Source organism: Thamnophis elegans, chromosome 12 (genome assembly GCF_009769535.1).
Source record: "Thamnophis elegans isolate rThaEle1 chromosome 12, rThaEle1.pri, whole genome shotgun sequence".
Classification (NCBI taxonomy): Eukaryota; Metazoa; Chordata; class Lepidosauria; order Squamata; family Colubridae; genus Thamnophis; species Thamnophis elegans.
Genome location: NC_045552.1, coordinates 54,125,566 through 54,149,386, shown reverse-complemented (window position 1 = coordinate 54,149,386; position 23,821 = coordinate 54,125,566). Strand labels below are relative to the sequence as shown.

General features: G+C 43.1%; 1 protein-coding gene across 2 annotated transcripts in view; it reads right to left on the bottom strand.

Annotated features, from left to right (window-relative positions):
* Positions 1 to 317: 317 nt before the first annotated feature.
* The window catches only part of LAMP2 (lysosomal associated membrane protein 2), a 29,748-nt gene continuing 6,244 nt past the window's right edge, over positions 318 to 23,821 (bottom strand). The window contains exons 2-9 of one of the 2 annotated variants that reach the window (XM_032228580.1): positions 22,324 to 22,439; positions 20,946 to 21,156; positions 16,711 to 16,872; positions 16,339 to 16,556; positions 13,417 to 13,536; positions 11,538 to 11,607; positions 8,873 to 9,040; positions 318 to 1,126 (exon numbers count right to left, since the gene is read on the bottom strand). In XM_032228580.1, the coding sequence (XP_032084471.1) occupies positions 990 to 1,126; positions 8,873 to 9,040; positions 11,538 to 11,607; positions 13,417 to 13,536; positions 16,339 to 16,556; positions 16,711 to 16,872; positions 20,946 to 21,156; positions 22,324 to 22,439 (1,202 nt within the window). In that variant the 3' untranslated portion in view covers positions 318 to 989. Of the gene's footprint in view, positions 1,127 to 5,397; positions 6,503 to 8,872; positions 9,041 to 11,537; positions 11,608 to 13,416; positions 13,537 to 16,338; positions 16,557 to 16,710; positions 16,873 to 20,945; positions 21,157 to 22,323; positions 22,440 to 23,821 lie in introns of those variants that run through there. The other variant, XM_032228579.1, reaches the window with a different exon arrangement.

Genomic DNA, 23,821 nt, shown 5'->3' with positions numbered 1-23,821 from the left:
ACATCCCTCCCTCCACATTTATATAAATACATATTGCATTTGTGCTGATAAATAAATAAAGGGAGACAAGTAGAATCATTTCCTTGGCTCAGCTGATAAGGGAGGAGAGCGTGTGGCTTAGAGGCTAATACAACTGCCTAACATGTAAAACCAGCCCAGGTTCGAATCCCAGCAAGGGTATGGCTAGCTGATGAGAGCTAAATAGCTTGAAATAGATCTATACTAGTCTCCCTTTATTTATCTATCAGCAAAAATGCAACACAAAAATGGTTTTCTCTCTGGAAGGCTCCTAGGGGAGAGCTGAAAGGCAAAAGGGAAGCAGTATGCTACCTCCCATATTTGGGCATACCAGGTGCTTTGATATGTATGTATGTATGTATGTATGTATTAATAAAGGGTCCAACTTTTGCATGAGTTTGCAATTCTGGTTGGCTTCTTTGCAAAGGCGGTTTAAGCGAAGCAGCAGAGAAAACAAATGCAGGATATTTCAACACCCTCAAAATGCAACATCAACAGCGTTTTACAAATCTCCCCGTTTCAACAACACACTTTTTTATAAGTATGCAAGAGCACTGGTACAGAACGAATAAAAAAATATTTCAGAAGCATGCCCCGCGTCTCTCTTTCTTGAGTTTCCTTAGCAATAATTCTTCTTTCTGTTCCTTTTGAGCCCGACAAAATGATGCTATGAACATATTAAGGTTACAGCGTTGGCCGCATTTAAATCAACCCCCAAATGGGCACATCCTTGCTATGCTTCTATTGGCTTCGATCCAAATTCAGAAGACATCTCTTCCAAGCTTTTCATAACAAGCCACCAATCAACAACGGTTAACCCCAAGTTCCCTCTGTCAAGTAGAACAGCTGTTTTGTGTGATTATTTTGAAAGGAACAAACACGTGTGAGAAATAACACCTTTCAGGACACAAATCCTTCCTTCCTTGGTGGTTTGAAAAGGGAGGCCTTCACCCTGCATCGGTTTTCCGCCTCTAGATATGTCTATAGCCAGCACGATGCCGAACTTTGGTACAATATGCCATCACCACCAGCCAAACTAAGCCTACCAAGGCTATTGCCATCAGGAGTGGCACAAAGACGTTGTTGACCGCTGGGGTGCAATCTTCAGCTGGATGGAGAAAGGGTGATAAACAGAGTTAAGCAGGTGAGTTGACTTCTTCGAAGAGAACATCATTCTGGCCACTGGCCCAACTGGAGATGCCAGAGGCAGTCCACCCATGTTGCTTGGCCAACACAAACCACAACAGCAAATCAGACCTCCCCGTTTGCAAAGCCCCCAGACACCTTGGCCAAGAGAACTTCTTGTAGACCTAGGGAGCTCAACCAAGCCCAAACTTAAGGATTATGTTATGGTAACTGGATGTCCTCCAGAAATATAAAACTCAATTCCCAGCCAATATGACTTCTGATTGGAATTCTGGGACCCCAAGAGCCACAATCTGGAGGATGTCCACATTGAGAACTGTGGTTGTCAAGACTCAGTAAGGAAAGGCCAACTCTCATGTCCGTCACGTTGCTCCAGATGTTCCTGGAGAGTTGGAAATCAAAAGAAGGAAGCCATATTCCTTCTCCAACGGCCTCCACCAGCAGACACTATGGTGGTCGGGAAACCAATTCGTGGCTTAATAATAAACTGGGCCATTGCGGTTTCTTCAAGAAATCATTGTGCAGTATAAGCACCGGTAAAGCAAAATCTCCAGGAAATCTCTACACATCCCGATGAATCCATCTTCTTCCTCCTTGGCTAATTTCATTTCCATTTATTTTAGCCATGCAGGCGAATAACCAGCGCCATTTGCTTTGGGTAACAAATTCTAGCTTGTGGCTCTCACCATGGGGAGCAGAATAAGCTCTAATTCTTAGCTTCACCCAATAGACTAAGTTACAACTAAATGGACCATAGTGGCTCAATGCGCAGGACTGAAAAACACCATCGCCAGGTCTCCAACAAATGCCTACTTGGTTAATGTATGTTTCATTGGAGCAAAGATATATATATATATATTGGGGCTTACCAGGGGTTGTAAAAATCTAATAGATACCTTTCACCCTGGCTTCGGCTGATAACGGATAAGAGCCTGTGGCCTAATGGCTAAGATCTCTGCCTGGTGTGCCTAGTATGCCATATAGCCCAGGTTCAAATCCCAGTAAGGGTGTGGCTAGCTGATATATACACATATACATACATACATACATACATACATACATACATACATACATACATACATACACACATACAGAGCTCAACTCCTTATCAGCCAGGCCAGGGTAAAAGGTATATAGCTGTAGCTCAATGGTTAACACATTTGCCTAAGAGGCAATAGAGCACAGGTTCGATTCCCAGCAAGGGTATGGCTAGCTGATGAGAGCTAAATAGCTTGAAATAGATCTATACTAGTCTCCCTTTATTTATTTATCAGCACAAATATAACAAATGTAACAAAAAAGGCAACAGTAAAAAATATTGGGTTTCTGTCTGGATGGTCTCTTGTGACGAGCCGAAGGATAGAGAATGGAAGTGTGACCTTCCTCCCATATTTGGGCATACCAGGGGTTGTGACTTTAAATAAATATATATATATATATATATATATATATATATATATATATATATATATATATAGATAGATAGATAGATAGATAGATAGATAGATAGATAGATATAGATATAGATATAGATATAGATATAGATATAGATATAGATATAGATATAGATATAGATAGATATATAGACATAGATATAGATATAGATATAGATATAGATATAGATATATATTAATCTCCAAATGAACTGTATATTCTAAATTCTGGTAAGTGAAGTCCAGACATCTTAATGTATTGAGTTTGAAAATTCATTAGTGGTGCTAATAGTAACTGTGAGACGGATCTTGGGAGTCGTAGTGGACAATCATTTAAATATGAGCCAACCTTCTGCAGCAGCTGCCAGAAAAGCCAACACAGTTCTAGGCTGCATCAACAGAAGGACAGAATCAAGATCATGTGAAGTCTTAATACCACTTTATAAGGCCTTGGTAAAGCCACACTTGGAATATCTGCATTCAGTTTTGGTTGCCACCATATAAAAAAGATGTTGAGACTTTAGAAAGAGTGCAGAGAAGAGCAACAAAGATGATGAGGGGACTGGAGGCTAAAACATATGAAGAACGGTTGCAGGAACTGGGTATGTCTAGTTTAATGAAAAGAAAGACTACGGGAGACATGATAGCAGTATTTCAATATCTCAGGGGCTGCCACAAAGAAGAGGGACTCAAACTATTCTCCAAGGCACCTGAGGGTAGAACAAGAAGCAAAGGGTGGAAACTAATCAAGGAGAGAAGCAACTTAGAACTGAGGAAAAATTTCCTGACAGTGAGAACAATTAATCAGTGGGAAAATGTGCCTCCATAAGTTGTGAATGCTCCAACACTGGAAGTCTTTAAGATGATGTTGAATAACCATCTGTCTGAGGTGGTGTAGGGTTTCCTGCTTAAGCAAGGGGTTGGACTAGAAGACCACCAAGGTCCCTTCCAACTTTAATCTGTCTTTAATCATTTTTATTGCTTCATAGGCTTTTCACATCCAAAAATCTATGATTTATAAGCTTGGTAGTGCTTGGTACAGACCAGAACAAACCAAGGAGGAGGAAAAGTACTTCCTTGTATTGATATGTCTATCTTGAGAAATGCTTAAAGATACCTCCTGTCTCTGCTCAAATTGATCACAATAAAACCCCACCACTTTTAAAGGCAGGCTTCCTAGGATCTAATCTTGTTCTATCAATAGCGGAGAGCCGCGGTTATACACATCTGCCCCCTACTGTCCAAAATGATAGGAATGACCCAGCGGCTGGCTCACATCCACATGTGCAACAAGGCCTCCTCCTGGCCACCTGGGTGATGAGCCAGATGTTTAGCGAATTCCAACCTTACAACCATGGAACAGAAATTCTAATGAAGTCAACACTTTACCTTTCAGTATTGGCAGCTTCCCTGATAGGAGGTAGTGCTTGGTTGAGGATTTATGTGTTAATTTGTTAAGAAGGTGACATGAACCGACTCCCTATACAGGTGTGTCTCAACCAGGGCAACTTTTAAGATGCATGGACTTCAACTCCCAGAATTCTGTAAGATGTGTGGACTTCAACTCCCAGAATTCTGTAAGATATGCGGACTTCAACTCCCAGTATTCTTTAAGATGGGCTTCAACTCCCAGAATTCTTTAAGATGGACTTCAACTCCCAGAATTCTTTAAGATGGACTTCAACTCCCAGAATTCAGAACGTTGGCTGGAGGATTCTGGGAGTTGAAGTCCACACTATTTAAAGTTGCCAAGTATGGAAAAAACAACAACAATGGTTTACATTAAAAGACGCCTTAGCCAAACTGAGGCTCATGACAGACGATAATCGATAATAGTAAAACAATTTTCTGATGCAGAGCGCTAAAAGATTGCGAGTTTGCTTCAGACTCCAATTGAAACATGGGCAAGTTGTCTTCAAAGACTGCTTTTCTGAAGAAAGGTTTTCAATTAAGCATCACCAAATTTTCCTCTTGAACAGAAGAATTTTTATTAGAGAACTATGTGCAAACAGTCAAATTCCTACACAGAAGTACAAACATATTAAAAGACCATAATTGCGCCAATAAATTAAAAGCAGACATTTATCAGAATTGACACAGGCTGGTTACTCTATTGTTCCAACTTGTAGTTGGGTGCAAATCCAACAGAGGTATTGATATATTTTCAAGTGAAAGTACACGCTTGGTTCGGTCTTTGTAAATATCTACGGTAGCATATAAATAATGATTTGACAAACACACTAACTGGTACACACCAACACACGCAAGCACAAAAAGCTGTTGAATCCACCAAGAGAGTAATGCAAGAGTGATTTAGGTACAACCTTATTTATGGTTGCACATTGAGGAGAAAAGCAAGATATTAAACAAAGGAAGGATAGGAGTATGTTTTTAGAATATGCATCCTTATAGGGCTACGGTTTAATTCTGAGGAGAGGCCGACTGTCAGGCCTGCAGCCATATTCCTTTTAGGATCTTTGGCCTGCCACACACTCTATTATTTTACTATGCTGTTTCATTAGTGGGGTAATTGGGAGGGGGAATAGTAAGGAGTAGAATTGTAGAATGTGTTGTCAAAATAAAACATTCCTTTCTAGAAGCCCAAGATCATTCTTTGTCTCCGCACCTCTGCACCTGACTGGAACTAGATGGGTGGAAATGCCAGCGTGGCAGTGGGAGATTGGACCATGGGATGGACTTGGGGGCGTGGGGGACAAGATCATGACCTTTCAACTGGGTGGAAACCCCAGGAAGCTTTCAGATTAGGGTTTTCCACAGATGTACCAACATGTCTCTCTTATTAAATTGGAACTCTGCCTTGGACTCTGATTTAATTCTGGATGATATTTGGAATGCTGACAAATTGTTTGTAAACTAGTGAGTTCTAGTGCACTAAAAGTACCTTAAGATCCAGTTCTGAAAGTGACTGAAGTGGCAGAGAAGCCCACTGCTATGATGTTCGCTTACAATCATTAATGGTCTTTGTATGATGATTAAAACAAATAAGACCTTAAAAAGTAGCCCTTTGCACGCTGATTTTGTTAAGGCGGCTTACAATGGGGATGTATGTACTAAAATGTTACAGGCACTTGAAGGAGCAACTTTCAGAGACTAAGATCCTCAGTTCCATTTACACATGGCTGCAAATACAAAAAGTGCAAATTCTGGATTTTTGAACACCTGTCTTCTATTTGCACCCAGCTGGTAAGTAAAACCTTCAGCTAGAGAGGAATTTAAATCCTTGGACATCTACTTTTGGATTGTGTCCAAACTAAAGATAATGAAAATGACAATGTTCTCATTCTATTATTTGTTGTTGTTTAAAAAGAGGAGAGAGGGAGAGAGAGAGGGAGAGAGAATGCATTAACTAAGCTTACTCAGGCTGAAGTAGTTAACCCACTACTTTGTTCCGTGTCACACGCTGAAAGAAAACAACTTTGCAGATAGGCCTAGAATCCCAAGTTACAGTTGTTACGGCACGCAGGTTAACCATCAGTTTGTACACAGAATTAGCAAATGCTTTGATTTGCACCCCTATATTTCTTTAAAACCCTAAAATTGAGCCTGGTTAATTGAGCCGAGTTTGGCCATTCCTTAAGCTCTCCGCCGCAAGTTTGCAAAGTCCTTCTTACAATTAGATGCGATCAATTGTTGGCTGTGTTTCAGGGAAGAAGGAGCTCCCCCCGTTTCTAAACAGAGTCACAAATTTTACAGTTGGCTTCTAGGTTAATCCCCACCAGCACTGAAGAACAGTCATACCAGACTCTACAGAGTTTGGTAGCCCACGTATGTTTTCCTTCGGCCAATTAAATAAGTGGTCACTATGATCACAACCAAACCCGCCAGGGCGGCTCCAACTACAATTGGGATTAGAACAGTGTCATCATCCAGCAAACATTCTCCCGCTGTAGATGAAGAAAGGGGGTGGCAAAAAGAAAGATAGAAAGAATAAAAATCAAAAGAAGTTTGCTGAAAAGAGAACTTAACGAGTGTCAGTCTTCACTCGGACATTATAAAACCTAAATTAGAGAATCCAGATTAAGAGAGATCCTTTCGTAATATTTTCTGTGGAAATTGAAAAACAACAACAACAACACAACAGCCGACCAATTTGCAAGATGGCCTTTGGCCAACGATTGAAATGAAACCTGGCGGGAATCTCAAAATGGCTAAAAACCCAACCAGGATCCTTCATCCGCTTTTCTTTTAATATCATGGTTTCTCCCTTGAAGCTGTTGGCATCCCGGCTAGAAGTTTTTTATAAGCTCTTATCATGAGGACATCAAAAAACCTCATGAAATCTGATATCGTTTTTCTAAGTTACGGGGTTCCTTCTGCAAATATTTGGGGAATATTCTGGCTTTCTTGCATGCCAACTTACCAGCTTTTAGATTTAAATTTTCCATAGATGCTTAAAAGGGATGCAACTTTCATAAAATATATACATTAAAAAAAAAACCTGAATGTTTTGTTGGGTTAAAAGAGTGATGGGGCGGGCGGGGCGGAGGGGGAATGATCAAAGATTTAGATTAAAAGGCCATCCAAGATTCAGGTCAATCTTCTCTCAGTCCTGTCCATCATCTGAAAAGTTTTGGCTCCAAAAAAGAGGATTATGAGACATACAGAATAAACTTAATTGAACACAAAGCTACGTTTATAGCGTTTTACATTTATCTTAAGATCAATTTCTTTCAAGAGGCCCAAGAGTCTAAAGTTCTTAAGTGTATCTCTTAAAAGATATTCAACATTGTTTTGAGAAGTGGGACATAAGTGCACTTATCAACTTTGAAAGTTCTTTGCTAATTGACCCTGTAGTTTCACAGCAGAAATTTTGAATTTTAAAGGAACCGGCTACGGTTTCTAGAAGTTTCTCTTCCCTTTATGGAATTCACTCCTCTTCTGATATATCCCAAAGCCTCTGTCAGCATAAGCTCTTAATTGTTATCATTAGATTTTAAAAAAATCTATTCTCTAGCGATAACTATTCTGGCTCATGCAATTTAGGGACTGGAGTCCGTCCTGCATTTACAGCCAATAGCAATAGTTAGCAATAGTTAGACTTATATACCACTTCATAGGGCTTTCAGCCCTCTCTAAGCGGTTTACAGAGTCAGCATATCGTCCCCAACAACAATCCGGGTCCACATTTTACCCACCTCGGAAGGATGGAAGGCTGAGTCAACCTTGAGCCTGGTGGGATTTGAACAGCCGAACTGCTGAACTGCAGCCAGCTGAAGTAGCCTGCAGTGCTGCATTTAACCACTGAGCCACCTTGGCTCTTAGCCAATCCTTTAGCAGCCATTTTGAAGCTACCACCATACACTTTGGAAAATGGCGGCTTAGAACTGGTTTTTGCACTTATGACTATCATGGAATCCCCAGAATATGAGCCAAATATAGGCGCTTGGCAACTGGCACATATTTATGAGGGTCTTGTGATGGCCACTTGCGGCCTTCTGGGGAGGCTTCTTGAGAAGCAAAGTCCGTGAGGCAAAAATAAAAAAGTTGCAAAATCGGGATGGACTCTCTTCAAAAACCGCCTCCTTTAGCAAGAGAAATTCTGGGTCCAGCTTTGGTGGTTAAGCTGAGGTGTTTCCACATTTATTTGATTGTCCCTTCAATGTGCCAAAGCTGTTTTTTTTTTCCCCTTCAAGAGGCAACTGGACTTTCTGGTTTTCTTTGAAGATGTTTTGCTTCTCATCCAAGAATGGAATAAATGCATGGCACAACATAGGAGAACAAGCCCATCAGGACTAGATTCTGCATTTAAAAGACAAGACAGCAAAGTCCACATTTGGGACAGAGAGGACCGCTGGTTTGAAGGAGGGATCAGAGGCTCTCTAGGTCAAAATTGAGCAGCCCTCTCTCAACAGAAGGGGAGGGATATGACTTAATCTCTCTCCAGTTTACAACACGGTCCTCTCAACAATTCCAAGGCGGCTCCGCACTCATTTGCACCACTCAGGTGACCCTGAGGACACAGAGAAACCTCCAAGTGCCTCAACAACTCTCTAAAAGGATGCAAATGACCAGCTGTCTGCAAGGAGCATCAATCCTTCCCTTCCCCTGCTATCCTGTCAGAGCTGAAGAAGCTCCTTGGAGGAGAAGCAAAACATCTTCAAAGAAAAAAAAAACAAAAAGTCCAGTTGTCTCTTGAAAAAAAAAGCACCTTGGGGCAAGCAGGACCTTGGATGGCTGAGAATCTGCGTAGACATTTGTCCCTTGAATCTTTAGATGGAAGAGTCCTAAAACTTCCCTCGGCTTTTCTTTCTTACCTGCTGAGAATTGCCCTTCTTCCACTCCAAATGGCTGGATCTTTAAATCAAAGATGTTTATTTTATAGCCAGGGCTCACAAAGATCGATTCTTCTTTCCGGCAAAGGTAGGAGTTCCCCATGGTTGTTTCCCAGTTGTTGAGGGTGTGATTTGAGGCCGAAGTGTTAGCTGAAAAGGAAGAAGATGGTAGGTCAGCTTGGATGACAATAATGTGCTATGTTTATTTATTTTAAAATTTATATCCCGCCTTTTTTTAAAATAACTAGCTGATAACCCGATGTTGTCCGAGTGTTTATTTATAGAAGGAAAATGTCTGGACCAAACGTAATTTCTAATGTTGGGTTTTATCCCTTACCAGACGGAGACCCCTTGTGGAATACTGTGAAGTCGTTACCATGGAAACTCCATTGCGGTGTACAGTAGAAGCCATTTTATGGCAGTACAGTAGAAGCCATTTTAAGGCACAACAGGCTGTATCTTAACAGAACACCCCCCCCACCCCCACCCCCGAGTGTGGCAGCAAACAAATCAAATACTCCTTCCTCTTATTTTCCCCACAAGAACAATCCTGTCAGGTGAGTTGGACTGAGAGAGGATGGATCCCAAACTCATCCATATGACATTCATGCGTAAGGTGAGACTAGAATTCAGTGTCTCCAGGTGATTGGCCCAAAGTTACCACCTGGCTTTCATGGTTAAGTAGGTACTAGAATTCACTGTCTCCTGGTGATTGGTCCAAAGTCACCCATCTGGCTTTCATATATCTAAGGCGAGACTAGAATTCACGGTCTCCTGGTGATTTGCCCAAATTCATCCATCCGGCTTTCATGTCTAAGGTGGGATAGAACTCATGTTCTCTGGTCTTCTAGCTCAGTACCTTAACCACTAGACTAAAGTGGCTCTCCTTATATCTAATTTGACCACCTTGTTTTCTTTATACTATAGCAGAAACTATATTTCACAAGACACCTGTTTTGTGACAAGGGGAGGATTACTCATCTCTGTGTTTGACCATCATAAAAAAACTAAGCCAGGGGAAAAGTTTTCCAGATAACCTGGTCATATTTATAGGGAGTTTGTTTTGCTCAATAAAACATCTGTAACCACTTCTTTCTTTTCGTTTCAATGCTTAAGCAGTTGCTCAATATACTCTCTGCGGCTAAGGAAGCTGCTCAATGCACATTCAAGCCACCAAACGGTTTGCATTTCGTTTCCACCATTATTGAGTTATAATTATTAAAAGAAAAGCATCAAACGGGTCTCTAAGAAGCCGGAGTCAAATGAAGGACTGAAAACAAAAAGAAAGGGTATTTTTGCTGGATATATTTTTTTTTCTCGTTTTTGCAAACCATTTCAGGTAATGTTTACTTTCTCCAACCAAACCCAATTCCTGGGTTTGCCGATGACTCATTGTTCCTAGGAGCTGGGTGAGAGAAGAGAGTTACAATATTCTTCTCCGAGTCAATATCCTAAATTTGTGCCGTTCTCTTTTGGGAGGATTTCTTGCAACGTATTTTTTTTTATTAATTTTTTTTTATTTTGTTACATAACAACACACATGCCCACACCAGTGGGAAAAGAAAAAATCAAAACACAAAAAAGACAACAAAACAAAAAACAAGGCAGGGGAAAAAAAAGGAAAGACAAAAGAGAAAAAGAAAAAAAAACACAGGGATATATTATAAAAAAGTATATCAGCTGGTTACAACATGTTTTGGTGCATCTCTTCCATTAATTCATATTAATTCAAATATCTTAACTCAAATGTTTACCATATTGACATCATTATACCTCCACTTTTAGTTGACTACAGTTATTTAAGCATCTTTCATCCTTAACTATACCAAAGATTTAATCCATAACCACATGCTAGCATTTCATTTACTTGTTTGTAAAATCCTCTATTAACATCAAATCCTCATATCCTGTTTTAGCTAAACATCCATAATATTTAATACCAAAAATTCCATCTTCCATGTATATAGTTTATTATCATTCTCCTTTCTTTATGTGGATATATCGTATATCGTAACATTTTCCCCATATTAGTTAACATTTAACTGTATATAGTTTTATTTTATTTTTTAATAGTGATAATTATTGTGATTAATAACCTTTGTATATGGTCCAAAAATATTTCCAACCTTCCCTTCTCATAACCAATTATTATTTATCTATTATTTATCTATTATTTTTCTTGCAACGTATTTTTGTTAAGCAGCGCAAACTTTAAAAAAGCCTTTTACGGACAGGTGGGCTGCTAGGAATCTCTTGTTCAAAACACAAAACAAAAACATTCTACAAGGTAGCCCTCAACATACGGCCCTTGTAGGAAACCAAATTTCTGTGGCTTAAGGCGAGTCAACTCTTAAACCAGTGTGTCCCCAGTGAAATGTTGTAGTTGTTAAGTGAGGAACCCGGTCATTAAGTGAATCTGGCTTCCCCGCTGGTCAGAAGGTCGCAAAAGAGAATCACGCGACTGCCATAAAATATGACTCAACTGCCAAACGCCCGAATTTTGATCCCGCAACCGTGGAGATGCTCCAGCAGTCGTAAGTGTGAAAAACGATCATAAGTTCCTTTCCCCCCCCAGTGTTGTTTAACTTTGGTCACTGAACGAATGGGTGTAAGTTGAGGACACCTGCAGTGACTAAGCCTTTCTTACCATTTGGCGAGTCCGTCAGAGTGATATCCACTCCTTTCAGATAGAATTTTTCCGACGAGGTAGAATTTTTCTGTTTCACAAAAGGAAGCCCGGTTAACACATATACGACGACATATTTTTTACTGAGAATACTTTTCAGGGGGAAACCTAACAGCACAAACCTCACCATCCCCATTTAACGACCCCCATAATCCCATGCAGGGCGGAGTCTGGACCACTGAATGGAGCTAGTAGGGTGCTGACTGGCTGGATGCCCTTCCTTTCTCCAATGCGGAGTTCTGTTTGGCAGATGTATTCTCATTGTGCCCAGAGAGGGTGTGAAATATCCGCCCTCTACCTAGGATTGAACTCAAAGCCTCCGGATTATGAGGCGAGAGCCCCACCTCTATGCCACCGCACCATTCCTAACAGCACAAACGTACCGTACAATTTTATTTACTGTATTTTTCGGAGTATAAGACGCACCAAGATTTTGAAGAGGCAAATTTTTTTAAAAAAAGTTTTTGCACTCTGCAGACCTCCCAAAAACGGCCCATTTTTCGTGAAAACGGGCCTGTTTTTTTTTTTAAAGGGCATGAATAGCCTACTTGTATAGTGCTCCTGGGAGCTGGGGAAATTGAGCCAAAATCAGTCCTCCCCAGCCTCCAGGAGCACTCTGCAAGGCTCCTAAAGGCTATGCACGGCCATTTTGGTGAAGGGAGCGGGATTTCGGGAGGCAAAAAATACTGTATTCAGTGTTTTCAGATTTTCAGCCTCTTTTCTGAGGGAAAAAGGTGCGTCTTATACTCCGAAAAATACAGCATTTATTATGTGGGGAGAGGATTAAGGTGACCTTAAATCGCCGAGAAGCATCAGCGGAGCAGGGTGAGAAAAAAAATCAATTGCATGCTTGTTTCAGTGCAATTCACTGAATGCACTGAATCATTTTTCCTCCCTTTCTGTTCCATGAAAAAGGAGACGTTGGTTTCACTCACTCAAGCGCCTTTTAGCATGGAAGTAGATGTAAGGAATACCTAACAGACTGAACTCCCAATCAGGTATCTCGGTGTATGCTGGGTGTAATCCGATACTGCAACGGGCTGTTAATTCATGACTTAATGAAAGCGATCTAATTTTGAAAGATGGGCTGCATTTAAGGCTGGAGCAATAATTCTGGAGGAAGCTGGTTGGAATATATTGGCTTCCCGCAACACAACTTCCCAAATAGGTTTCCCTGCGTTCTCTTCCAGAGGCTTCTTGCTTTCTCAAGAAAGGGTGAATCAACTTGCAGGGGGAAATACAAACCAAATAAATAAAGTTGGCACATCAATTGGTACATGCCATGGTGGCGCAGTGGTTAGAGCGAAGTACTCCAGGCTACTTCTGCCGGCTGCCTGCAATTTGGCAGTTCAAATCCCACCAGGCTCAAGGTTGACTCAGCCTTCCGTCCTTCTGAGGTGGGTAAAATGAGGAGCCAGATTGTTGGGGGCAAGAGGCTGACTCTGTAAACCACTTAGAGAGGGCTGTAAAGCGGTATATAAGTCTAAGGGCTATTGCTATTTTTCCTTCCTTCCTTCCTTCCTTCCTTCCTTCCTTCCTTCCTTCCTTCCTTCCTTCCTTCCTTCCTTCCTTCCTTCCTTCCTTCCTTCCTTCCTTCCTTCCTTCCTTCCTTCCACCTTTCAGTGGTTAGAATGCAGTATTGCAGGACAACTCTGCCCACTGCCAGGAGTTCAATCCTGACTGGCTCATGGTTGACTCAATCTTCCGTCCTTCCGAGGTGGGTAAAAACGAGGACCCAGATTGTTGGGAGCAATAGGTCGACTCTGTGAACCGCTTACGAGAGGTTTAAAGCACTATAAAGCGGTTTATAAGTCCAAATGCTATAGCTATTGCTACTTACCACAGCAAAGAGAAAATCAACCTTATTGTTTCCGTCACTCAACCGAAGCACAGCGGTTGTCTTGCCACAATTACCAGAGGCCACTGTGCTGTTTGGATTGAAGTTGATAATTGTGGGAGCCTGAAAAACAAAACCCAGAAGCATTTCAGTGCCCCTTCAAAGTGGAGTTTCTTCCGTGTCTTTTATCTCCACCCACAAATATCTTCCCGTTTTGAAGCTCACAAAATTATCTCCAATCCGGTTGACCAAGAGAAGTGGGGTGATGCGGACACATCTCTCATGGGTGGGAAGGCCCACCAAAAATATTCGTGCTCTGTGGCAGGGGTCTCCAACCTTGGCAACTTTAAGACTTGTGGAGTTCAACTCCCAGAATTCCTGGCTGAACGCAAGAAATGAATACAAATAAATAAAGAGGAAGGAAAAGAAGAAAGGTTAAAGGAGAGGAAGCAAGGCAGGGAAAATAAGAGTAGGAGAGTGGGTGAGAAAGAGAAGAGTAGTAGTAGTGGGGGAGAGGTAGGGGAAGAAGAAAAGAGGAAGGAGAGGAGGAAGGAAGAAGGTAGAGAAAGGAAGTTGGAAAGAAGAAAGGAGCAGAGTTATTGCAAAATAAGATGGAGATACGGAGTGGCAAGAAAGTGATCCCAATTTTGTTTTTTATATTTATAAGCAGATGGTGATAAATGCTAGAAGTCAACAGATAAAATGTTAATAGTATGTACGAGGATGCATATTTGTGAATGTATATGGAAAGGAAAAAACTAAACTAAACCTTAAAAGAAATCAATAGAAATAAATATTGTGAGTTGCCAAGGTTGGAGACCCTGCTCTGGGGAACTCTGAGCTGAAGAAGCTTCTTGGAGGAGAAGCGAAATGCCTTCAGAGAAAAACAAGAATGTCCAGTTGCCCCTTGGGAAAAAAATAGAAGCACCTTTGGGATAACCGTGACCTTGGATGACTGAGAATCTCCACAGACATCTGGGAAACTCAAAATCTCTTCCAAAACCCACATCCCACCTTATTTAAAAAGGTATAGCGATGGCTAGGAGCAAGAAACGAAGCACGTCACCGTAGAAATTCTATTAAAATATCAACCCGGCCATCTTTTTAAAAAAAAAAATTAACTCAAATTTAGCTGAGGGATGGGGGGGAAGAATCTTTGGCCCTGAGAAAAAAAATACAGAAGTCATTTCTAAAAGGAAGGTGTTCCTCAAAGCCGCTGCTGCCTTTGCTTACTGATTTGAAAAGAAATTTATTCTTCTATCGCCCATAATTAACCAGCGAGGCGCCTTATAGTCTCAAGGAATCAGGATTCGCAGACAGCATTACAGGCGAGATTTGGGGAAATCTACGCTCCCTCTACTGGTGAGCCGGACACCCAAAAGCAACCAAAGCCCTTTTTTTAAAATTTAAGTTTAATAACTTTACATCCTCAACCTCAACTTGAGAGACCGCCTGCTGCCAATTACCTCCCAAAGACCCATTAGATCACACAGGGTTGGCCTCCTCCGGGTTCCGTCTACTAGCCAATGCCACCTGGCTACTATCCGGGGGAGGGCCTTCTCTGTGGCAGCTCCGGCCCTCTGGAATGAGCTCCCCGCAGGGATTCGGACCCTCACCTCTCTCCAGGCCTTCTGGAAAGCCGTCAAAACCTGGCTGTGCCGGCAGGCCTGGGGTTGATGAGTTCCCCTCCCCTCTCGACTTATATGGCTGTGTGATTTTCGTGTATTTTAATTATGTGTTCTGCTGTTTATGTTCCCTTTCCCCTTTGAATTGTTCGCCGCCCTGAGTCCCTCCTGGAGAAGGGCGGCATACAAATAAACCAAATACAATACAATACAACCTGAACTGCGACTCTGGCTCGCGTGCAATAAGGAAAACCAATCGGTAAATGTGCGCTTTAGCACAAAGGGAATGCATGAGCAATCGTTTTACAAGTTAACTCCCTGCTCTGGCTGGCTCTTGTCTTTTAACCGAGCAAGGATGGTAAGTGGAAGGAAAAACGGGATTGAAAAAAAACCCAATTTTTAGTTGTTTTTATACATCTCTCTCTCTCTCCTGTTAATGGTCAGGTCAGAGCAAGGGTTCTCTTGGCAGCTGAGAATGCTGAGTTTTTATCCTTTAAGACTTCTTTTCGTGCTGATATCCAGGGCTGGGTTTAACATGAGTCTTTCAATTTTTTCTCCTAGGCCTAGGATTAAACTTTTCCATGCTCCTTTTCAATTTTAGAAGAAAATGAGAAAAACCCTGAAACAATATATCCAGCCTTTTTACCACCCAATTTCAGCCACATTCTCATGAGAACTTTCAGAGAATTGCAAAAAATAGGGTGAAAGTCAGCCCAGAGATTGACAGAGAGAGAGAGAGAGAGGGAGAGAGGGAGGGAGACAGAGGCAGAGAGAGAGAGACACACACACACAGAGAGAGAGAGACACAGAGAGAGAGAGACACAGAGAGAGAGACACAGAGAGAGGTGGAGCCTGGGCTGTCCGTCAGCCCTCAGATGGAGAGTCAACAGCCCCCAGGTCTGGAGTGGCTAATGAGGAAGAGGAGGAACAGCTGAGTCCAGTGCCTGACGCGCGGATGTGCAGAAGGCAGAGGAGAGGAGAGCAGTGGAAATCTATGGGCAGATCCTTGGGAAGGAAGAGCCACTGCTGCTAGCGAAGCCCCACCCTAGCTCTGGGGATCAGAGGCAGGGGGCAAAGATGAATAGAAGTGGCAGACAACTATTCATCTCCCTGCCGGACGGACTTGTTAGTCTGAGGGGAGAGAGAAACTTTTTGCTGGGGGCTGCTGACGCCCCTAATAAAGAAATCTTTGCGTTAACTACAGAGGGTTTGCCGTGTTTGAGGAGCCGGGTCAGAACATCTGTGAGACACAACACTTCACAACGCCCAAGGAATAACCAAGACATTATATCTACTACACCTGCTGGGTGATGTTCAGTTGCAAACCCATGTTTGCCAAAATGCAAGTAACCGGGCCAGATTTGACGGTGTAGCTTCCTAAAGCAGGTTTCTCCTCTGGCTGGACGGTAGGAGATGGCGCTTCTGTGGCATTTGACTCTGGACTGCCAGCGGCCAAGAGGATGGATCGGCTGACTGCAGGGACAGTGGACGCTATCATGTCGTTATCACACAGAGTCTCTGGAGTGGGGGAGAAACAGAGAAGGTAGACGGTTGACTCATCCTTCCGAAATGTGGACCCAAATTGTTGGGGGGCAGATAAGCTGCTCAGTGGGGGCTGGAAAGCACTGTGAAGCGGTATATAAGTCTAAGGGCTCTTGCTCTTGCTACTCACTCTGGCTACTCAAGTGTCCATCTTGAAGGAAAGTTTGCAGAGTTACACTTTGGAACGTCTGGGTGACATCGCCACTTTTCACTATGTCCTCAGTGTCACAAGTAAACACCGTATTTAGCGGAACTGGGTTGGCAGGAAAATTGGCCACAACGGTTATTCGTTCTGTAAAGAAATCAACAAGTTTAGTCCGAGGCTTTGCAAATATAGAAACCTCCTAAATGTCTACGGAGATTCCCAACCATCCAGTTCGTGGTTGCCCCAAAAGTGCTTTTCCCAAAAGCAACTGGATTTTCTTGGTTTTTTTTTCCCCCTCTGAAAACATTTCGCTTTTGCTAGGTATAATTACAGCCTGTACAGTTATAGAGACTAATTTGATACTGAACTTAATAACGGCAGCAAGATTGTTGGTGGCGCAGTAGTGGAAGAAGGAAGAATTGCCTACTATTCAAGAATGGACGTTACAAGTAGTAAACTTAGCAGAGATGGCCAAAATCTCAGCATATCTGAAGGACCATTCAGATGAGAAATGTAAGTTGGAATGGAGAAGATGGATTGATTATATTCAAAATAAATACCGGACTAAGAAATTTCAATTAGCTTATGAATGAACAAGGAATGTTATAATTTATCTAAATTTAGTTTAACAAAAGGGGAGTTAAACTACAAGAGGTGGGTAGGATGCTATAGTTAGTTAGCTTATCTTAGTGTATGATTGTTAAATGTTTATACCCTGTATTTTGCTCTGGGAAGTTGGGGGGAGGGAGGGTTGGAGGGGGGAGGGTTGGAGGGGGGGAGGGTTGGAGGGGGGGGAGGGAAGGGGAAGAGGAAATATTTGTAAAATTTATTAAAACTTTTCAATAAAAAAAAAAAACATTTCGCTTCTCATCCAACAAGTTTCTCCCGTGAACTTCAGCGAGCTTCTTCTGAACTGAAGCAGCTTCTTGGAGAAGTGAAACGTTTTCCTGGAAAAAAAATCCCCGCAAAACTCCAGTTGCCTTTTGGAAAAAGCACCTTTGGGATTTTAAACCGAAAATTCGGTTCCACCACAAAACCGCGGACGACAAAATCGTGGTCGACGAAAGCGCGCATTTGACGTCATCACAGCGCGATGAAAACATCGCGCTGTGATCGAAAAATGTAAAAATAAAGCGAAAACCTTACCCTAACCCCCCCAAACCTAACCCTAAACCTAACCCTAAACCTAACCCAAGCCTAAATCTAACCCTAAACCTAACCCTTAACCTAACGCTAAACCTAACGCTAACCTTTAACGTAACGCTAAACGTAACCCTAACGCTCTAAACCTAACCCTAACCCTTAACCTAACCCTAACCCTAACCCTAACCCTTACCTTTATGTGAATCGGCTTGCTTTAATTTTATTTTTATTTCAATTTTTAATTTTTTTCGTCGTGCTGTGATGACGTCATATGCGCGCTTTCGTCGATCGCGCTTTTGTGGACCGCGGTTTTGACGGGTCACGGAAAATTCCTTGCAGGACACTAGAGACTGAGATAGGCAATAGTGCCCATTTGAACCAATTTAGCAATCAGGGCTTGCAAACCAGCAATCAGATTCAAATTAATAGGACAGTTGTGGCCCACCGTAGAGAGCTGGACAGTGAGGAGGTTGGGGAGGAACACGGGCCAGTCCTGGGGGCTGAGGAACGCTTAGACGAGGGCTCTGTGTCGGAGGCAGAGAGGGAGCTAGACAGCAGTGAGGCAGAGGAACAGCTGGAGCCTGTTCCCAGTGTGCGCATGCGCAGAGCTGCCAGAAGACAAGAACAATTAAGAAAGCAGGGTCAACTTGGGAGTAAAGCCACACCTTGGAGGTGATTCCCCCCCCCCCTGAGGAAACAAAAGAGGAGCGAACGAGGAGTGGGCTTTTGCAGGAAACAATTCATTCCTTCGGTCATTTCAGGAGTGGAAAGTTCTGTTTGTGACTATAAGAGACTCTGCCAAGTTTTGCCTTGCCCTTTGTTTGGAAACGAGTTATCTGGCAACTCTCCAAGCGAGATAAGGTTCGTGTGGATAAACATTCCTCTGAAAGACTGTTTGCCAAGCCTTGCTGACTGTGAATGAAAGGAATTCACAGGCGTGTAAATAAAAGAGGTTTTGGCCAGGACCAAGACTCTGCTTCATGCTTTTTAAGGAAGCCTATGCCAGAACAATGATAAGATAAATAGAAAAGACTTTCTATTAAGGTCCGTTGCAAAGAACTGTAAGGGAAGGAGGGAGAAAGTTAAGTGCTTTTAGCTCGCTCAGGAGAAACACCCAAAGTGGCGTCTTGCGTATAAGATGAGGATCAAGAAGAATGAAGTGCCCACTCAGTCTTGCTCAATTGAGCTCACCCATCTTCATGGCACTCCTTATAAAACATGAGGAAATTCTCTTTCAGGCCAGGCCAGCTTAAATTCTCAGGGAAAGGCAAAGCAAAACAATAAGTGAAGCAAACTCAGAAGCCGAAGAGTAAGAAGCGTGGGGTTTAGCAAGAGAAATGTTGCCACGTTCGGGTTTTGCAAGAAGCTCAGAGGGTGGAAATACACCACATATTTTTTTCCTCATGACAAAACCTCTTCCACATAAACCCGAGCACTTTGCACTGTGTTTAGACACCAAATTCTCCCCTTCGGGGATTGTTATGGAACAATCCATAATCCTGATACGATTCAGTTCTAGTTTCACTTCAATTATTATTATTATTATTTTTACACAAGATCATTTCTCCTGCTTTTGACGGCCTTGAGATATGAACTCCATGGGGCCTAAATAATATGAGCTGGGCGGATATGAATTTTATAACTTCAAATTTCTACCCAGAGTAGGTAGAATTCAAACTTTTGATCGTCTTTTTTGGGGGGTGGGGTGGGGGGGAAGCATTTTGAAGGAGCAAAACAAGGATTTTGACTTGTATCCAGAATGCAGCCGCGCGAGCGATATTGGGTGTACCTAGGTACACCCATGTCATACCTATCCTCCGCGAGCTGCACTGGCTACCTATTGGTCTCTGGACGCAATTCAAGGTGTTGGTTATTACCTGTAAAGCCCTGCATGGCTTAGGACCAGCATACCTGCGAGACCGCCTACTGCCACTTTCCTCCCAGCGGCCAGTAAGATCCCACAGGGTGGGCCTCCTTCAGATGCCGTCAGCCAGACAATGTTGGCTGGCGGCTCCCCGGAGGAGGGCCTTCTTTGTGGCTGACCCGACCCTTTGGAACGAACTACCCCCAGAAATCCGGGCCTCACCCACTCTCATGGCCTTCAGAAAAGCTGTGAAAACCTGGCTATTCCGGCAGGCCTGGGGCTGTTGACTTCATCGCTGAGGTCCAGCCCCGACTGAAATGAATGTATCTGTGTTGTTGTTTTTTAACTTGTCTATTTTATTTTTATTTTATTTTCTTTCCCCTCTCTGTAAGCCACCCAGAGTCCTTCGGGATTGGGCGGCCTATAAATAAAATTAAACTTGAAACTTGAAAAGCCCTGTAGATGTTTCAAAGTCAACGGTGGGAATAAGGCTGCTGGTTCATACATTAGATTGATACTGTCCTTCTTGCTGGGGACGGGGAATTCTGGGAGTTGAAGTCCACAAGTCTTAAGGTTGCCAGGCTTGGAGACCCCTCTGATCTAGCTCTATCCTGCCAGGTCAACCTCTTAATGACTCGGTCACCTAAGAGCATGACTTGTATCCTGAAGAAACCATGCCAAACTACTTAAAAAGGTTGAGGTTTTTTTAATGTGCTGGAGAACTACAATTAATCACGAAACAACCAGGCGAAGAAATCTGGCTGAAATGCTTTATTTTTCCCCGTTTTGGAAAGGATTAGGGGAATCAGGAAGGAGATCCAGTTTGTTTTTAAAAAGTATGCCAAATGTATCTTTAACATCCCACTTTTGAGATGTTTCCCCCTGTTAAGAGGGTGCATGAGCTGTTTCCAAGCTGCCACAACCCCCCAAAGGAGGTTAGAGGCGCCGTGAGAAAATGCAATGCTCCTTCAGTTGTGCGAATCATCACAGAATGGCAGATCCAAACAGGGGTGGGTTTCAAATCCCGTTCCAAGCGACATGGCGCAGAAGCCTTTAAACACCAATAAGGAGCTCGAGTGGGCGGGTGGGCCTTTCTGAGCACCGTACCAGAACGGTATCCAGTGCTCTGGACTGGCTGCCGTACGCCCATAGCGGGGTGTACCACCTGCAACCCACCACTGGATCCGAAGCAACCTGAAGTCCCCGCACCTACCTTTCCGTTTAGCATCCGGAAAGAACTTCGAGTCTCCGGTGTTATAGACAAAAGTGATGACTCCTTGATAAGTGTCTTTGGTCTTCGTAAAACGGATGGTCCAAGAATTCCCGTCCCCAAACTCGATGGAAAGGACGGGGTCCGAGGTGTCATTCCCGCAGGAGGTCCCCATGTAGCTCAGGTCTTCCGGGAGCATAAACGTAGACGTTTTCTGAAAAAGATTTCAAACCAAGCGGGAGCCTTTTTAAGCACGAATATGCACGAGACCACCGATCAGGGTGTGGGATTCAGTCGGTTTGGATCGGTTCGGGTGAACCAGATGCTAATTTTACATCTGGTTCGCCAAACTGCTAATTGCAAGAAGTGGCTGGCCTCGCCCACCCTGCCCTTCCCAGGAGTCCCCACGCCTCCCGTTTTGGATGGCAAGGAAGTGCAGGACCCACACGGAGGCTCGAAGAAGGTGAAAGACGGGCCTCCCTTTTTTGGCATCCAGAGGGCCTCAAGGGCCCAGGGGGAGGCTGTTTCTGCCCCCCTGGAGGCTCAAGGGAAGCCTCCAGAGCCTGAGGAGGGTGAAAACGCACCCCCACCACCACCGTGGTGCAGGAGGCCAAGTAGGCCACACCCACCATGGCAATTCTCACCCAGCAACCGGGGCAGAGAACCAGTTGCTAAAATTTTTGAATCCCACCCCTGCCACCGATGAACTCTCACTGGAAAGCATCCACGATCAAACATTGAGTTGGGTGGCGCACCCCATGACAGCAGTCTTCTAAGATTTGAAGCACCAGAAGGCAGGACAAGAAGCAACGGGTGGAGACTAACCATGGAGAGGAGCGACCTAGAACTCGGGAGGAATTTCCTGACAGCTGGAACAACGAACCAGTGGAACAGCTTTGCCTTCTGAAGTGGTGGGTGGAGGCTTTTAAGTGGTATTGGGAGTTGGACGAGAAGGCCAACGAGGTCCCTTCTGACTCCGTTATTTTGTTATCGCAACAAAAAACAGGGCACGGATTTTAAAGTAAAACCTTTCCTTACTGGATGGGTTTTTAAGGATGGGTGGGAATATGTTTTGCAAGCACGCAGGGAGTGCTTCTTAGAAGTCCTTGTTGCTTTTAAAGTGTGCAGATCCAGAAGAAGACACGGCTGCTTTAAAAGAACTGTAGCATACCTGCTCTCTCTCTCCCCCCAGAGGCCTTTTGGAATGAAAGCCAAAGGACTTTCTCAGCCTTCTCAGTTCTTCAAACAAATTTCCAACAGGATGGTGGAGATGCTTGCGTTTTCAGGATGTAGAGGCTTCCTCCGTATTGCCCACCGCTAGCTTAAATACCGGGAAACAACAACAACAACAACAACAATAATAATAACCAGGCATGCTTACAGTTTCATCGGTTCCTTCGTAGTCTAGAGAGAATTTCACCATCCATTTTGCAAAGAGACAAGACACGTTCAAGTCATCTTTCACCTCCAAATCTACCGCATAGGTCTGGAAAACAACTGGAAAATGGTTTGGCCAGTGAGCCAGTGATACAATTTGTGCTTAAAACATCCCACCAACCTGCAATTTAATTGATTTAATTGAGAAAAATTAAGCAGTAGAATGGTTTGCCTTCAGAAATTGTGGTTTGCTCCATCAACGGAGGCTTTTAAAGAAGAGAATGGTATTAGGGCCCTCCTACTCGAGCAGGGGGTTGGACTGGAGGACCTCCAAGTGGTTCCACCACAAAACTGCGGAGTACAAAATCGCGCTCGACGAAAGCGCGCATTTGACGTCATCACAGCGCAACGAAAACATCGCGCTGTGATCGAAAAATGTAAAAATAAAGCGAAAACCTTACCCTAACCCCCCCAAACCTAACCCTAAACCTAACCCTAAACCTAACCCTTAACCTAACCCTAAATCTAACCCTAAACCTAACCGTTAACGTAACGCTAAACCTAACGCTAACCCTTAACCTAACGCTAACGCTCTAACCCTAACCCTAACCCTTAACCTAACCCTAACCCTAACCCTAACCCTTACCTTTATGTGAATCGGCTTGCTTTAATTTTAATTTTATTTCAATTTTTTATTTTTTTTGTCGCACTGTGATGACGTCACATGCGCGCTTTCGTCGATCGCGATTTTGTCCTCCGTGGTTTTGACGGGTCAGGCCTCCAAGTTACCTTTCAACTCTGTTGTTCTGGTCTTCATTCGGAACATTTTTATATTCAGCAATTATTCAATTTTTATTTATTCCCATAGAATGTTCACATTCAGCAAACAACTTTGAATTTATAGAGGAAAACAGTTATCTGGGCTTTTCTGCTTCTCAAAGATTAATTGCGCAAAAAGCAAATGTATAAAATACATTTATAATAAATATAAATGTATAAAATACCCAATCTATTCCTCAGATGAGGGACGCGGTGGCGCAGTGGCTAACACGCTGAGCTTGTCGATCAGAAAGGTTGGTAGTTTCTTGGTTCGAATCCCTAGTATTGTGTAACGGAGTGAGCTCCCGTTACTTGTCTCAGCTTCTGCCAACCTAGCAGTTCGAAAGCATGTAAAAATGCAAGTAGAAAAATAGGAACCACCTTTGGTGGGAAGATAACAGCATTTTGTGCACTTTTGGCATTTAGTCATGCTGTCCACATGGCCATGGGGACGTCTTCGGACAGCGCTGGCTCTTTGGCTTTGAAACAGAGATGAGCACCGCCCCCTAGAGTCGGGAACAACTAGCACATATGTGCGAAGGGAATCTTAACCTTTATTCCTCAGATATTTTTAATCTGAGATCAGAGTCGGCCTTTGAGAATAGTTTGTTTTAGTTTACATTTAAATAAAGGTGCTCTGTGGTTATGTATGAATTGTAAGAAAGGATAAAAGCCAAGTTCTA